General features: G+C 33.4%; 1 protein-coding gene across 7 annotated transcripts in view; it reads left to right on the plus strand.

Annotated features, from left to right (window-relative positions):
• pum (pumilio) overlaps positions 1-16,066 on the plus strand; it is a 369,798-nt gene that overhangs the window by 335,849 nt on the left and 17,883 nt on the right. For all 7 annotated transcript variants that reach the window (XM_036377471.2, XM_036377472.2, XM_070111626.1 and 4 more), the window contains 2 exons: positions 9,954-10,337; positions 11,051-11,267. In XM_036377471.2, coding sequence (XP_036233364.2) covers positions 9,954-10,337; positions 11,051-11,267 — 601 coding nt within the window. The remainder of the gene's footprint in view (positions 1-9,953; positions 10,338-11,050; positions 11,268-16,066) is intronic.

Consider the following 16,066-nt stretch of genomic DNA (forward strand, 5'->3'; position numbering starts at 1 on the left):
CATAATAAAATTTGCTTTTAATTAAGAATAAATGCGCCTCTAACTGTAAGACCTAGCTGTTAAAGTAAATACCGGTGCTACGATTTCAGTGCAAATGGTGAGAGGAATTACTGTAAGTGGTACTAGTATGACAAACTTCCTTCCTTACTCTCAATACAAATAGAAGTGCACTCGAGAAATGGGGTCAATACGATTTCAGGTGTTTGTTTTGTGTGCTCGGATTTCAACAATGTTTATTTTGTTGTTTGTTGCTAAATAGTTGCTTTGGCTTTCGTTCAGCAGAGTTAGTTGCGTATGTGGGTGGAGCATTGTGTATTTAAAGTAGTGTTTGTTGATGATTAGTTCGTGGAAATTGTCAAGCGAAATAGTGGTTTAATCTCAGCTTTTTTGGTACATTTTTTTTCTTTAATAATTGTGTTACTCTTATTTGTACGCATTACTAATTTCTTTACAGAATTATAATTGTTATAGAAGTTATTTTAGTTACAGTAACGCAGGAGACGCTTCAACAATTGTGAAGTACATAAAATAACTCTAAATATGGAAATATGAACGAAAAGACAATTTTTATTTAAGTTTCTAAGCTAAAATTTATCATACTAATGCTAAGAAGTGACTTACCTTGTAACGCGTTCAAATAAAAATATTCTAAATTGAAATTTTTTTGCTGCAATTTGAACCATCACTTAGTTACTCATACGCCTTGACGAACGTTACGACCGGTTATTATTCATTGTTGAAAAATGTTAGAACGCACACACTGATATTAATGTTTGTAATGATTTAAGTGTACAGTATTGTTACTATTACATTATGCTTAAGCTTTTTAGTTTTGCAAATGTAATTGTAAATCAGAGGAAAACATATTTTGAGTTGTAGTACTATATTCGCACTTTGTATAACGAATAGTTGACTCTGTGGGGCCTTAAATCGATTTTTATTTGTTGTATTTTGCCAATATACACACATACATATGTACAGTGTTAATATGGTAGTTATGTGTATACCATACCCACAATACTGTAAGGGTGGCAACTAGCAAATATTTTATTTTGCCTGTAAGTGCCGGGTTGGACGGAAATGTTTTGACAATTGATCATTTCCCCGATTTTTCGATTAATTTCTTCACACTCGCGCATATATTTAACATATACAGGTTTGTATGCACTGTACCAAATATGCGACGCTTATATATGTAGGCATACTTGTAGATACGAATATATACGAGTATATATGTGTATTTTATACTTTGTGAGAACATGTCTGCAACTGTCGTGTCTTCTCTGCCTATCCTATAACATTTGTGATTAAATGTGCTTCACTTTTACCGATCCAAATTTCTTTTTGTCAAAGCTCTAAACCATTTCAATCATTTCTAACATCACATTACTACTTATCTCTGCCCATCTTTAGTTCGGCCACAATATCGCTCATCAATCATAATGCGCATGCTTGCTTGCATTCAATGTAAACAATAATATGATATTTGTTCGCTTGTATGCTTCATATTTGCAGCATATTTTGCTCATCATCCCTGTTTATGCATAAAACATATACATATGTATGTATGTATCTATATATGTACAGAAGTAAAAATCTACACACACATACAACGTGTATGTAGTTGCATATGTGTAGCATTAAATTAATTTTGCTTGCCACAAAATGTTTTCTACTCGATATTGTTGCTGCGAGCACTTTATTATGTTTGTGTTTACGTTGTTGCAACATATGCACACACGTGTGCCATTAGACTACGACGTTGCTAAGAATGGAATTTTTCACAGCACACATATATTCTTCCTGCTCCTCTTCGGTGCAAATCTCCCCTAGGCTAATAATACTTGGTTTGATTCGTTTCTTGTTTATTTTTGGCTATTTCATTTTTCGGCATTTTCTTGTGCTTTCAGCTACAAGAAACCAACGCAGTCATTTAAGCTGGAAATGATTTCATTAAATTGTTCTTTCCCAGTTTTTCCCATGTCTCATAACTAGCCGTAAGTGCTTCATATGGAAGCCATTTTCTTTGGCGCCAAGCTTTTTTTTGCCGTCTGTTGTGTTGCGTCCACCACATTTTTTTTTAGCTTGCGACTACAAAGGTTCCTCATTTTACTTTTTTATTTTTATTTTAAGAAACACATAATATGCACTAATAAGTAGGTTTCACAAACTAATTGTTTTTGGTAATTTGAATTGTATTTGTAATTTCAACTTAATGCAAGCAAATAATTTCATATTTTGATTTATTTAATAATATTTTGATTTTAATATTCAGGACGTACATATTTGTTTGTTATATCTATATTTGTGCAAAGAAAAAAGCTTTACATACCATTTTAGCCTAGAGCACATAGCATAGCGTTATCGTAAAAGAAGGCTTGAGAAATATAGGTCAAAAGTTGAACACTGCAGATATCAAGCGGCTGCTATTTTTTTTTACATTTTTATATTACAATGCAATTGTTGAACTGAACGTTTGACTGAAGGCCTACGTAGAGAATTCGATGAGTCTGATAAAAAAGTTTTAGGTAATATTTGTTAATATATAAACATTTTCATAGTTAATAAAAATAAGCAATAGCCGAAAAGGCTTTATCTTCAATCTCTACAAGAAACTGTTATTCAGCCAAAACTGCTGCTTTTATTAAAATATCAAGCCATCGCCAGAGAGAGTCCAATAATAAAAACGGCGAGAGTTGCATTTTATATTGCGGAATTTGAGAAAAAAAAAAACAAATATTAATAATCGAAAATCGCTTTATTGTTATTCAAAATATTCTTCATTAAGATCTATACACTTTTGCTTGCCTTTGGACCGTTTGTTCTAAGCACTTTTGCTACTCTGATTGCGAGTGATCCATCTTCTGCGGTTGATTTTTACTGATTTCTTGACAGCTGACAAAGAAATGCCTGTGTACCACTCAGAATTTAATGTTCTGTAATGTTTTCCAAAAAAAGTCCACGATTCATCAGCTGTCACGATGTCATAGACGTGTTTTGAAGCTATCTTATTTTTTTTTTTAACAATTCTCTTGACAACACGAGCTTTTTTTTGAGCGATTGACAAACTCTGTGAGATTCAACGTGAACAAATTTTTTCAACAGTCAAATGCGCATACAATATTGAATATATGCTGGTCCCACTAATGATTATAGTTGTCTCAATCTCACAATAGGTCACATGACAATCTATTGTAAGATGCAGTTTGGGCACAGCATCAATAATTTCCGGAACAACTGATTTTGAACGACCTTCAGGAAATTCGTCTTGCAGTGATCAACGGTGTCGATTGAATTCACCATACCATCGATAAACACTGTTCCTGTTTCCCAGATCGAAGCACTGTTGCTAAATTTATCGACGTCAAAAGTTGTTGTAAAAAAAAATAGTAAACATTTTTAAAAACTGGAAATAAAAATTTCGTGATTTAAATCCATTTTTTGGCCGAGATGAATATTTTTAGTTACTGTAAACAATACAAAAAGCGCTAGTATATCAAAACGTTCTCGGTATGTATATCTTCAAAAATGTCAAACTTTACGATAAAGTTGTGAGTTGCCAGATTGGTTGCCACTAAGGTTGCCTAATCGCGAAATATAAAAGGCAACCTACGTATATAGAGAGAAATCACTTACATAACATAAAGGAGCACAACATGAATATGAAACGCTTTAAAAGAAAAGCAGGGTGGTGCTGTGGCAAGTTGACTCAAATAACTACAACTTTTATGCATGCAAATGACTGTACTTAGTTACTACATATCTACATATACTAAAGGCATATACAGGGTGTAACAAGAGGACTGCGTAAATCATGTTTATGTAGATGCTAGTCTGAAAACATATAATCGAATCTCTATATTAATAACAACATCAACAAATAGTTTTTTTTTTCTGTTGCGTAAAGTTATATTCAACAAATATTTTACGCTCTCAACCAGCCGCTCTACATCTATTAATTTTTTAGAAGTTAATTTATAGAATTTTTTTTATTATCTTACATAAGCAATTATAAGAAGAAATTTGGAACACCTTAATGCGAAAGTTAAGCACGACAGGCGAAATCATTCTTAAGCAGTGGGAATACGCAGCGACATGACTAATTTAGTGCGCATAGCAGGCGGAGTTTTGCACTTCACGCATACGAGTGTTTCAAAACAAAACCAAAAAAATATATATAATAATAATAGAGAAAAACCTACAACAGTAAAAGTAAACAAAATGCAAAAACTTCGCACGGAAAAATGCTACACGCCAACAAAACTTCGGTGCCAGTTTTTCCGCACTTTCTTTCAACTCACATTGCAAACTGTTGCGCTTTGGCATTCCCTTGCGTTGTCAAAGAAATTGCTTCATACATTTAGTTCTGTGCATTACGTAAGCTCGCGCTTTTTGCCTTCGAAAGTGTATATTTACCCTCTCAAGCGACCGAGTTTCATTTGTGTTGCACGGTCCACACTTTCATTATTTTTAATAAGCTCCCAAGTGTACAATTTGGTGCGTTGTTGTGTTGTATGTATGTATTGTGTGAACGCCCCTATTTGCTTTCTAATTGGTGATGCCGCCCGTGCTTGGCAAAATGCGGCACGACAAAAACAAGTATACTTGCTGACGTCATAGTTGGAAAGAAAATTGGAGCACGGCATATGAGAAGTAGTAATATGAAGGAGAAGTCGTCGTGCTGGGCTTACACAGCAATGGATGATGTAATGTGAGCTGCGCAGGATAGTTAGTGCGCGTGTGTTTGAATGCTTAGTTATTATTATTTCATGGAGTAATTTTATTAATAAAAATAAGTTGAAAATACCATGCTGCTCAAATTAAAGGAATGTTCGTCTAATGGGTAATTTTTCCTTTATGAAAATGATGCCGTCTAGAATTGCTTTCTAAAAGCGCGCACAATTTTGACTAATAATATTTTTTTTATGTAAATTGATTCTTTTTTTGCAATTTTCAGTATTATTTACGTAGTGTGTGTCATAAGACATATGAATATAAAAACAACCCGCCTTGGTTCTGTTTGATTTTTTTTTTTCGTGCTCTTTGACTAATAATTTAGTGATTAGCTAATTCGATTCTTTGACAATTTCTTTACTATTTTACAATATTATTTTAATTGTGTTATTACAGCTCCATTAAGGATAACATTACCACCGTTTAGCTGTTTGAATATATTTTTTTAACTCTAAAAAGTTTTTGATTTTCATAGACTATTAATTATTAAATAGCTGTGCTTGAACAAAAAAAAATCCTTCGCTCATGACCTTGTAAATTATAGCTCAAACACCTGTGTAAAATTTCATTAAAATCCGTTGATAGTTCTTGAGTAGTCTTGATCAACCGTTTTTGAAAACACAGTTTCTAGAAAAACGCATTTAAAGTTCTACGTGACTATATAGCTGAACTCGAGCGCGCAAATTTTCAAGGCTGTATCTCCAAAACTATTACTGATATCAACTTGAGAATTTAGCACAATATTCTAGAGATGTTATAGAATTAAATAAGACAATAATTTTTTTTTATTTTTATTTTTTATTTGTTTATTTTTGAAGCAGTGAAGCACATGCAAGCCCTTAACATCAGTGTACGTCAGATTTGCCAGACCGGCCTACGTAATATAACCACTAACAGTTGGTTCACCAGCAAACAAAAAATAATAATTTTCTAATGCGTTTTCATATAAAACTCAAAAATTTTTTTAAATTGCTTTCAAAAGGGTCTCTTAAAACTGCGGACGGGGAAAATATTTTACAAACCGTAAAGATTGCATTAATCGAAGCAGTAAATGTGCTATATAATATGTATTCCAATCATAAAATATTTCAGTGTTAATCTACTAACTGAGTACCATGAGATTTAGAAAGTAGCTATTGACATATTTTTCGCTAAAAATATTTGGTGCAATATAGAGCAAAATACTGTCTGTAAAAATCCTCAATATATTAAATGAAAGAAAATTTCTATAATTTTTCTTTGTCTATTATTAACCGTGTGCCACATGCTTGCAATTGGCCAAGTTTCATTGCAATTATTTACTCAATAATGCATATTTTTTTGCTTGCTTTTCGCTTTCCATTTCACAAATCGCTGCACAAATATGGACCGCAGCTCAATATTTTCAAAGCAAGTTGGCATTATACGAGTATTGTTGGAAATTGCTTTGCCATAGCACGTCCGTTTTCGATTGCCTTACTTTGGTGCTAAAAATAATTGTTTTTGCTATATTCGATTTATGCGCGTTTTTACACTGCATGCACAATTGTCTTACCTTTTTTCTTTAATGGCTTATAAAAGTGTGTGTTAGCAGGCAAATTTTCTATGAAAGAAAGTGGGAAATAAAAAAATTGTAAAATCAAACAAGATAAACAAGTTTTCGCCGATACTAACAACTGGCTTTTCATCGATCAATTGTGCAAACTATGTCAATTGTGTTGTAAATTGTGACAATTGTGTGTTGTTATTGCCACCAACTGTTGCAGCAATTGCGAAACGGCGGAGAAAAAGAGCGCTTATGAATTGCTGTTTTTCATGCTTTGAGCTTTTCAAAAGTGCATGCCTGCTGCGGCCTGTTTCACAGTTATAATGAAGTTGACATCGAACACAATCAATAGCAAATTGTTGTTGATTTTCATGTTGCAATGTTGTATGCAATGCTTATTACTGACATTGTTTCAGCTTTTCTAAGTCATACAGAGCTATGTGTTGGCCTACAGGCTGATTAACTTTTGATATTTCTGCTTGTCATTGCAAGCAGTAGTGGCCAGGCGATGCGAAATATACAAGCAATTGTTGATTGAAGACAAGTGGTTGCAGCAGCTAACCAACATGCACATTGACATTGCTTACAAGCCAACAGCCCATCAATTTGCCAGTTTTGAGTTGAGTTTTCAAATATGTACTTGTATGCATGTATACATAGCTGTGCATGTGTCGCAAAGTGTTGTGCTAAACTTTTAAAATTGTCGTTTTAATACATTGCTCACGTTGCCACGTGTCAGCTACCTGCCACACACCAGAAGGTAATTTAAATATGCACATGTTGTCATACCATTTCTGCCATTGCAGCATGTGTAGTTGTTGTGTTGCAAGTTATACCTACAAAACTTGTGCATGAGTGCTGCGTATTAAGTGCACTTTAAAATGCTCGTTTAGTGCTATTTAAACTTGTTCGCGTACACAGCAATTAAAATGTCCTTAAACTTGTGCACATGAAAGTGCTCTCACAAGCGCACATACCGAGTATAGACTCTTACACTGCGCTTAGTCGCTAAAAGTATGCGCACACTTTGTAAGCGCTTATGCCAACTAAATGCTATACTATAAATGGTATAAGTGTGCATAGTGCTTACAAGCTATACACGCCACTTACACGTTTAAATGCGACTTTTATTTTGTAAGCTTTAGTAAGTAAAGTGTCACCGTAGAGTAATTTACGCCGGTAATGTTTTCAGCTTATTAACTATTGCTCTTATTAAAGTCACCGCTGCAATTAGCAAATGTGTTGCAATCGTGATGTATACAATCGAATTGTGTATTAGTTTGCTCTCTTCGTCACGCTTGCTATTTATTGCTTACACACACACCTATATATATAATATTTGTATTATAGAAATATGTTAGAACACTTCGGCACATCGCATGCATGCAAAGAGTTAAGTGCTCGCTGCATGCAGTGGCGTGCCACCCACACATTTTTGTTTTTACATATAAATAACTGTATTTCGTTTCGGTAAATGCGTCTCACTGTTTGGTTGACTTAATATTTTTTCTTTTCTTTGGTGTTTACTCTGCACCGAAAACTCTTCAAGATTCGTCTATCTAGTATATATGTATGTATGTATGTACGCAAACCAAATTTTCTCATATTTGCTAGTATTTTGCGTAAGCACGAAGTTCAATTTCGTTTTGCTTTCCAATTTGTTTTCGATTTATTTCACTTTGTCTTGCTTTCAGCTGGCTGTAATCATTTTTCTTTTGAAAAGCTTAGAATTTTTTATTTTTTTGAACTTACGCTTGTATTTGGGTCATGACTTTCTGTGACATCTGTTGCTGAAATGTAACTAAATGACCGAAGCATGCCAACGGCAGCAGCTTTTGTGCGAATTCGCAAATTCAATTTCGATTTTGCCTTGAAATTACCATTTAGCGTAGTTAATTCTCCCTTAGGGCTTGCTTTGTTCTTTGGTTGTGTTCCGGGAACACTTCTAAATCATTGACAATGAAATATAATTTCAATTATATTCTTGCAAATTTTCGTAAATGCACTTTATTACTTAGTATATATACTATATACACATATATATGCAAATCTTTTCTTAATTGACAAGAAACTACTAAAACTGTGATTGTTATATTAATTTTAATAATTTAACCAAATTTCCAATTTGTACTTAAAAATCCAGTTTCAAATATTACGATACCACTTTGTTAGTGTAAACTTTCATATGCATACATATTCATATAGTGCGCCTGCTTTCACGCATACACACTTACACACACATACTAAATCACTTCATATTGCCCCACACCTGCGCGACATAACGGTACATAATTCAAACGCAGTTCATTTCGTTTGTTTACATGTGTGCTCTTTATCGCCTTATGGTTTGCCTGTTGCTAATAAATTATTATGGTTATATTTACTCGAAAACATACTTCAAGGCGCAAAGTTATATGATTTTTCGTGTGCTGTGGTGTTACTTTCAATTTCTTGTTAATATACATACTACACACAAGTGGTATGGTACACCACTATGTTGCTGCGCTCGATTTCACTTTTGGTTTTGATTGTTATTTTATGCTACATTCAGTTTGAATAATTCTACCCAAGCGATTATTGCCACCAATACAATTACATAACTATATACCTACTTATTTCTTGTGCGTGTCCTTGAGCGACGAAGTTGATTATTTATGCTGCTTATACTCCCGCCTTTGCTAACAACGTTGTGAATGTTTTCTGTGTTCGTATGTGTCTGCTTGAATATGGCAATCATGGCTTACATTTCTTATTGAGTTATCTTCGTTACACACATGTTTTCCGCCTTGTAATCATTAATAATTCACAGTTATTTTTCGCGTTTAATTGAAAATTCCATATTGTTAATTTTGCTTGATTTCTTTTGTGATTTCGAGGTTTGCCATATCTGTTCATTTAGAGTAGAGAGAAATTGCGAAGTATTGCGGAAATGTTATTCATGCATATATGCACATGCAATTTATTCACAAAAATTGTGCGATTGTATTCCGTCAAGGGTTGCAAGTAATGCATTAAATAATAATTTAATTAACGTTTGAATAAAAAAAATTTTTTTTGAAATCCCACTACGGCAATGAAATAAAAATTTGACCCCGCATACCGGATTGAACAAAATTTTAAATTTTAGTCCCACATACCTAATTCAAAAAAAAAATTGTAATCTCAAAAACCGGACTAAAAATTCAAAAATATTTTTTTTATTAATTAAAAATAATTTTTTTTTTTAATTTTAATCCCAAAAACCAGATAAAAAATTAAAAATACATTTTTTTAAGAATTGCAATCCCCAAAACCGGATTAAAAATTTATTTTTAACTGGGATTACGATTTTTTTTGTTATATATTAATTTGGTACGTGGGACTAAAGTTAAAAAAAAAATTAAAAATTTATCTCAAACATGTTATTAAGAATTATAAAAAGAATTTGTTTTAGAATTAACATTTTTTCACGTTCATTCAAATCAAAAAATAATATTTTCAATTTTTAATCCCAAACATCTTGGATAAAAAAACTAAAATCTAAGCTTTAATTCCAAACATCAGGCTTAAAAAATTAAAATTTAATTTTTAATCTCAACATCGGAATTAAAAAATAAAAATTATATAAAAATTTATTTCTTAATTCAAAAATTCATAACCACCAAATGCCAAATCATGAACTAAACTCACAACATATTCTACTCAATCTTTGCAGCAACTTTTCCGCTCACAGAATCCTGGACTCGCTGCCACAAATGCCGCGGCCGCCGCTGCTGCTGCTGCAGCTGCCACATCCGCTGCGCCACCTGGTGCACCCAATGGCACAATGCAGCCGCAGCAGATGGCGCAAATGGCCGCCTCACAGCAATTTTTGGCCGCACAACAGAATGCCGCCTATGCCGCGCAACAAGCGGCTCCCTACGTCATCAATCCAGGACAAGATGCTGCACCCTATATGGGCTTGATAACTGCGCAAATGCCACAGTATTACGGTGTACAATGGGGCATGTACCCCAGCAATCTGATACCACAACAGGGCACACAACCGCGACGGCCGTTGACGCCATCGCAACAGGGCGCTGAGAATCAGTCCTATCAGGTGAATAAATATTATCATTACCTTGATTTTGTATAGATTGGTAGCAAAATAAAGTGTTTGTGTTACTAACAAGAAAAAATTTAAAAAGCAAGCTGTAATTTATGAGCGCGCTGAAAGCAAAAAAAAAACATGATTATTATAAGTTGTGTCATTTCACAGTGTACACTTCGTTTTGTAAAGTACTATTGTAAAGACAGTAGCAAAAAAGCAAAATTTTGTGTAAATTTACAATGTACATTTTTATTGTAAAATAATTTTGTAAAGTAAGCGCGAACAAAAATGAACCACAACTAAAATTGCACATAAATATTTCGTAAATCGAATCGAATATACTTTTGCTGTTAAAATTTCACAATAATCCAAACCAACAGTATATATAAAAACTAATAATTTAAGTTCTTTTTTTTTTTAATTAACCAAAGCAACCGACATTAATAAAAGATATATATAAGCAATGCCTCTTAATCATTATAATGAGTTTGTACATAATTTGACTTACATTAAATGAGTATATATATTTTTTCTTCTATTTTCTGTAAACGCATAACCTTCATAAACAACAACAAAAACCAAAATAAAAATGAAAATAATTATATTCTAACCCTGTACAAAAAATACAAAAAAATATGAATTCATTGAATGCACCACAATCTCCATCAATGCTGACAATACAAACATAAACTTGTTAATAATCTGCGCCGACGCGTACCCAGGTCATACCGGCATTTTTCGATCAGAGTGGTTCGCTGGTGATGGGACCACGTACAGGCACACCGATGCGCCTTGTTAGCCCGGCACCGGTGTTGGTGCCACCAGGAGCGACACGCGCTGGCCCACCACCGCCACAGGGCCCACCACAACTATATCCGCCGCAACCACAGACGGCACAACAGAATTTGTATTCACAACAGAATGGTTCAAGTGTTGGAGGTAAGCGAAATTTACATGCAATTTAAACTAACTAAAAATCGATAACTGTGCCAGTATTTAATTCAGAAACGACAGTTACTGTAACTGTAATTATGTACATACATATATGTATATTTAATGTTAATGCTTTCATCACATAACTACACTTAAAATTATATTCATATGTAAAGTTTTTTCTTTCTATGATAATATTTTTCTTAGCCCACGGTAACTCATTTGTGCCGCTACAATACTCACCTACGTTTAAAAATATATATAGCTACTTTTACTATCATGCAATTATACAGTTTTCTATAATAATTTTAAGCGGCAAACTTAGAGTGACAGCCTAAAACAGACGATTTTTAGGAATTTACAAAAAAAAAAAAAAACACTAGCAATTGTTTTAAAATTTTACGGATATATTTAGATATATTTTAAAAAGCTAAAATGACCTATAGAATACAAAAGAAACTGCAAAATGTTACAAAATAGCGACGTTTTTAAAAATAATTTTAATTTATCGAAAATTTTGGTCGTTTTTGGCCTGTCAAAACTCGATTTTTGTTCAGAAATCATGCAGAAAAAAATTACAATTAAAAGGCAAGAAAAGACGTTTAAACGTTATACTTCACAAAAACAAAATATTGCTTAGAAAAACTTGATGCCGCTCCTTCAGTTTGTATAGCAGCTATATGTGGCTTTAGTGGTCCGATATCGGCGGTTCCGACAAATAAGCAGCTTCTGGAAGAGAAAAGAATATCAAATCGATATCTCAAAAATTGAGTGACTAGTTCAGGCATATGCAGACAGACGCACATGGCTAAATCAACTCAGCTCGTCATGCTGATCATTTATATATTATATTATATATGTATATATTATAAGGGCGCCGAAGTTTCCTGATGGATGTTACAAACTTCCTGGCAAACTTAATATACAAGTATTCTGCCCCGTATATAAAAATACTGTTTTGAGCAAAGTGCGTTTAAAGATAAACTATTGAAGCCAATCGAACTAAGCGACTACACTTTAGAAGCCTGTAACTTAAAAACTATTTGAGATATCGTTTTAAAATACGTGTGCTTCTTGAGAGCTTAGAATAGGCATAGTTTAAGCTGGTTTAATAACTTTTTTCAAGCATTTCAAACTTTCCTTTAAGTGAGTGACTTTTTGTCTTTACTGCTGCAGAAATTGTGTTCATTGACTAAATTAAGGTGCTGATCGTGAGGCTTTTAAGTCCTACAATTACTCGTATATTCAAAGCTATGGATAAAATTTTTATTTAATTTTTAACAATGTAAAAACAAATTGTATTTTCATTCGTACTCACAATTGGGAAATTACATTTTCAAGCCTACACAAATTTTTTAATTACACATCCTGAATTTCTACTGTCTAATGTGAGTTAATCACCGGATATGCCGTTTGCCTTTGCAAATACACACTCAAATGGGTAATTGTGTTCAACTGCAGTTAGTTTTGTTGTTGAAATTTAATTGGTATCGCTTTCACCATTTTGCTCTTTACCAGTTGTTTGCATATACTTAGCTGCATGCATGTATGTGCATTAACTCCCATCCGAAATGTTTTATCGCCTCATATGCAGGTATTATTATAGAGTTTATGATTTACAATTAAAAATACATTACAATTACCATTGTTTGTTTGCACGCAAATATTGTTGAAGGCAAAACCGCTAGCAATGCAACAACTATCAGCAATCTGCAACTTTATGGCTGATACAACTAGCAACTCCAATACTAATGCAGACATTTTCATATATAAATAAATGCTTCTGTATAGTAATGTTGTGTGCAGAAATGCATTTGTACCGTTATAGTATATGGTAAATAAAATAAAAGTTAGTAAATAACAAATATAATCAGTTACACACTTATGGTTAAGCTGATGGTAGCAGTGTTGTATCCTTTACAAAATACTCCATGTTATTATTTATTTTCATTTTTTTTTAATGTAATTTTTTTTTCAAATATTTTTTTTAAACCCTGAACAAGGTATATTAAATTTGCCACGAAGTTTGTAACACTCAAAAGGAAACGTGGGAAACCCTATTAAAAATATATATACAAGTATATACTGTTAGCGGGAAAAACTGAGTCGATGTAAATGTAATAAAAAACTCAAATTTGGTCGAAATATTTTTTTTTTAAATTTTTTTTTTTGTTTTGAGGATAATTTTATGCCATTTACGATTTGAAGAAAATGTCGGCCAAATGGCCTCTACGACAATTTTGTTAGTTGACGAAACAATTAATCCGGAAATAGGCAACATCTGATGATATTTCGACTTACAGTTGCCACCGGACAACGTGAATTTGCGTAATAATTTTGTACAATTTCCAAGCGTTGTACAAAAGTGAAAAGTGACATAATGCTATGGCAAAACTCACCGAACACACTGACAAAACTTGAGACAAATCCGTAAACAAACATGGCCGTCACGAGCTGTCAAAATCACGACGTCCCTATTGGTAGCCGCTATAGCTACACTTGTCCTTTTAGCTTTATACAGTCTCGGTTTTTAAGATAATTCTAAAATTTTGAGCACGTCCTCTTCTCCCCAAGAAGCTGCTCATTTGTCGGAACTGCCGATTTGAGACCACTGTAGCATATAGCAGCCATACAAATTGATCAAACCAAATCAAATACTGGTATTGAAACTTTTGTATGTGTGAAGGGTATTATAGTTTCAGTGCAAAAAATTTATATAGTTACATATGAAATTTATAGCATTTTTATTATGCAAAGTGTAATTTCTGTGTTTGCTCAAATTTATTGTGGTGTTGTGATATAAGTTGCACTAAATTATCTGCATGTCGAAATGCAATAAAACAGTTCGAATAGTTGTTACAGTTTAAATGAGGAATTTAAGCATATATGCATATATATAATATATGGTATGTATATTTATATATATATATATGTATATCCAAAAGTATTTATTAATTTACTTTAGATATGTGTATGATTTCCGTGAAATCAACTAGCCAAATACTCGATATGCAAGCATTAAGTTAACGCCATAACAACACCTCGCCTGTCAGCGGCAGCACCCGCTATGACACGCCACTGCCAACACATAATATTATATAATAAGTACATAGCATGTCGGCACCTACATAAATTGTTATTGCCACAAGCACTCGAGCTGAGCTAAATTTTTGATTATGCCACATTTGCTGCTGAAATTCAATTAAGAATTAAATTTGGAAAATGCATTATGAGTCAGGTGAATTAGTTGTGGAACCATTATACGGTTCAAAATGTTAAAGGGCATGCTAACTTTTTCACGGGCAGCTAATAAAATTTTGTTCAAATTGGACATTATTCTAGAACATTTATGTAGGCGTGTATTTATTGTTTATATAATGTAATTTATACATCTATTTATATACAATCATATAATTTCTTCCTGAAATTTAGTGTTTTGCAATAATATTCCACATTAATATTTGCTGCGAAAAGCATATTGATTTGTGGTATAAATTGCGTTTAAACCCACACAATTACTTTAATCAGATATATGTATGTATGCTCATACGTAAAATTTAGTTAAAATATACGCCAATTGGATTACGAAATAACGCAAAATTAATTAATATGCAGTTGTGTAGCGGTAAAAATGCATGGCAATTTGTTTGTAATATATGTTTATATATACTTTTTTTTATAGTAGGGGAAAGCATCGAATGCCGAAATACGGAGCTTTAATCTGCTAAACCTAACCTACTCCCATCTCATAACTCTCCCATGGAACCACTGGACTAAGTATAATATTACTTCATGGGAGAAAAGAAGAATTTTAAGTCTCCTCTATGGTACGGACCGAGTGATGCCTAATCTGTTGTAAATGTCTCAATCTTGTCATAATGAGAGTTGAAGCTTCGCTAACAGCTTTCGACTTAATAGAGGACTCACACATAACTACCGTCAAATTTTCTAGAGTAAAACTACCGCCAAGTGTAGTTTTCAGATTTTCTCTTATACTTGAAAACCGACGGCAATGGTAAAATACGTGTACACTCTGTGCACGTCGAGCAGTACGAACTAGCGTCATGACGAAATTTGTAAAGGTAGTTTCTAAAGCACCCATGTCCACTTAGTATGGTATTTGGGTCAGATGGAAATCCAGATGCCCATGTTGTCTATGTATCCACGGTATGATGTCTGGTAACAGTCTGCGGGTCCACCGACCTTTCGATGAGATTTGCATCGTTTGCTGCCACATTGTGATGCCATTAGTTCTCTTCTCTCGTTTTGCTACTGTATATGGCTCTTATAGCTGGTATAAACACGCAAATTGGTTTTGCTGGATGTCAATGGGCGCCCAGCTACTGGCTAATACTTCAGCAGCATCGCATGAAATGGCTCGAAAGGCACTTATCATGCGTATTGCAGAAACTCTATGCACTGCGTTTATTCGTTTAGCAAATGATATTGTGTCTAGCGCCGATTTTATGTGTCCAATTGGAGCCGCATACAGTATAACTGTTCTTATTGCCTTAACTATTAAAAATCGTCGACTGAAATACACACAGCCTATATTTGCCAACATTCTCGATAAAGAATTTTAGACTTTATTTGCTTTAACTGTTTTCTTTATGTGTATTGTTATATTCGTATGTGTGCGTAGATCGCCAAAGTTGAACACTTCAAAATTTTGTTGCATTTCCGAGCTAATTATCTACTAAAGTAGCAACTACTAACTGCAGGCAGCAATGTTAAATAATGAAATAAAAATTAAATCAGAAATTTTAGAAATATTAGGCTGTCTCACAATACAATTCTGAGCCGCT

Source organism: Bactrocera oleae, chromosome 2, assembly GCF_042242935.1.
Source record: "Bactrocera oleae isolate idBacOlea1 chromosome 2, idBacOlea1, whole genome shotgun sequence".
Taxonomy (NCBI): domain Eukaryota; kingdom Metazoa; phylum Arthropoda; class Insecta; order Diptera; family Tephritidae; genus Bactrocera; species Bactrocera oleae.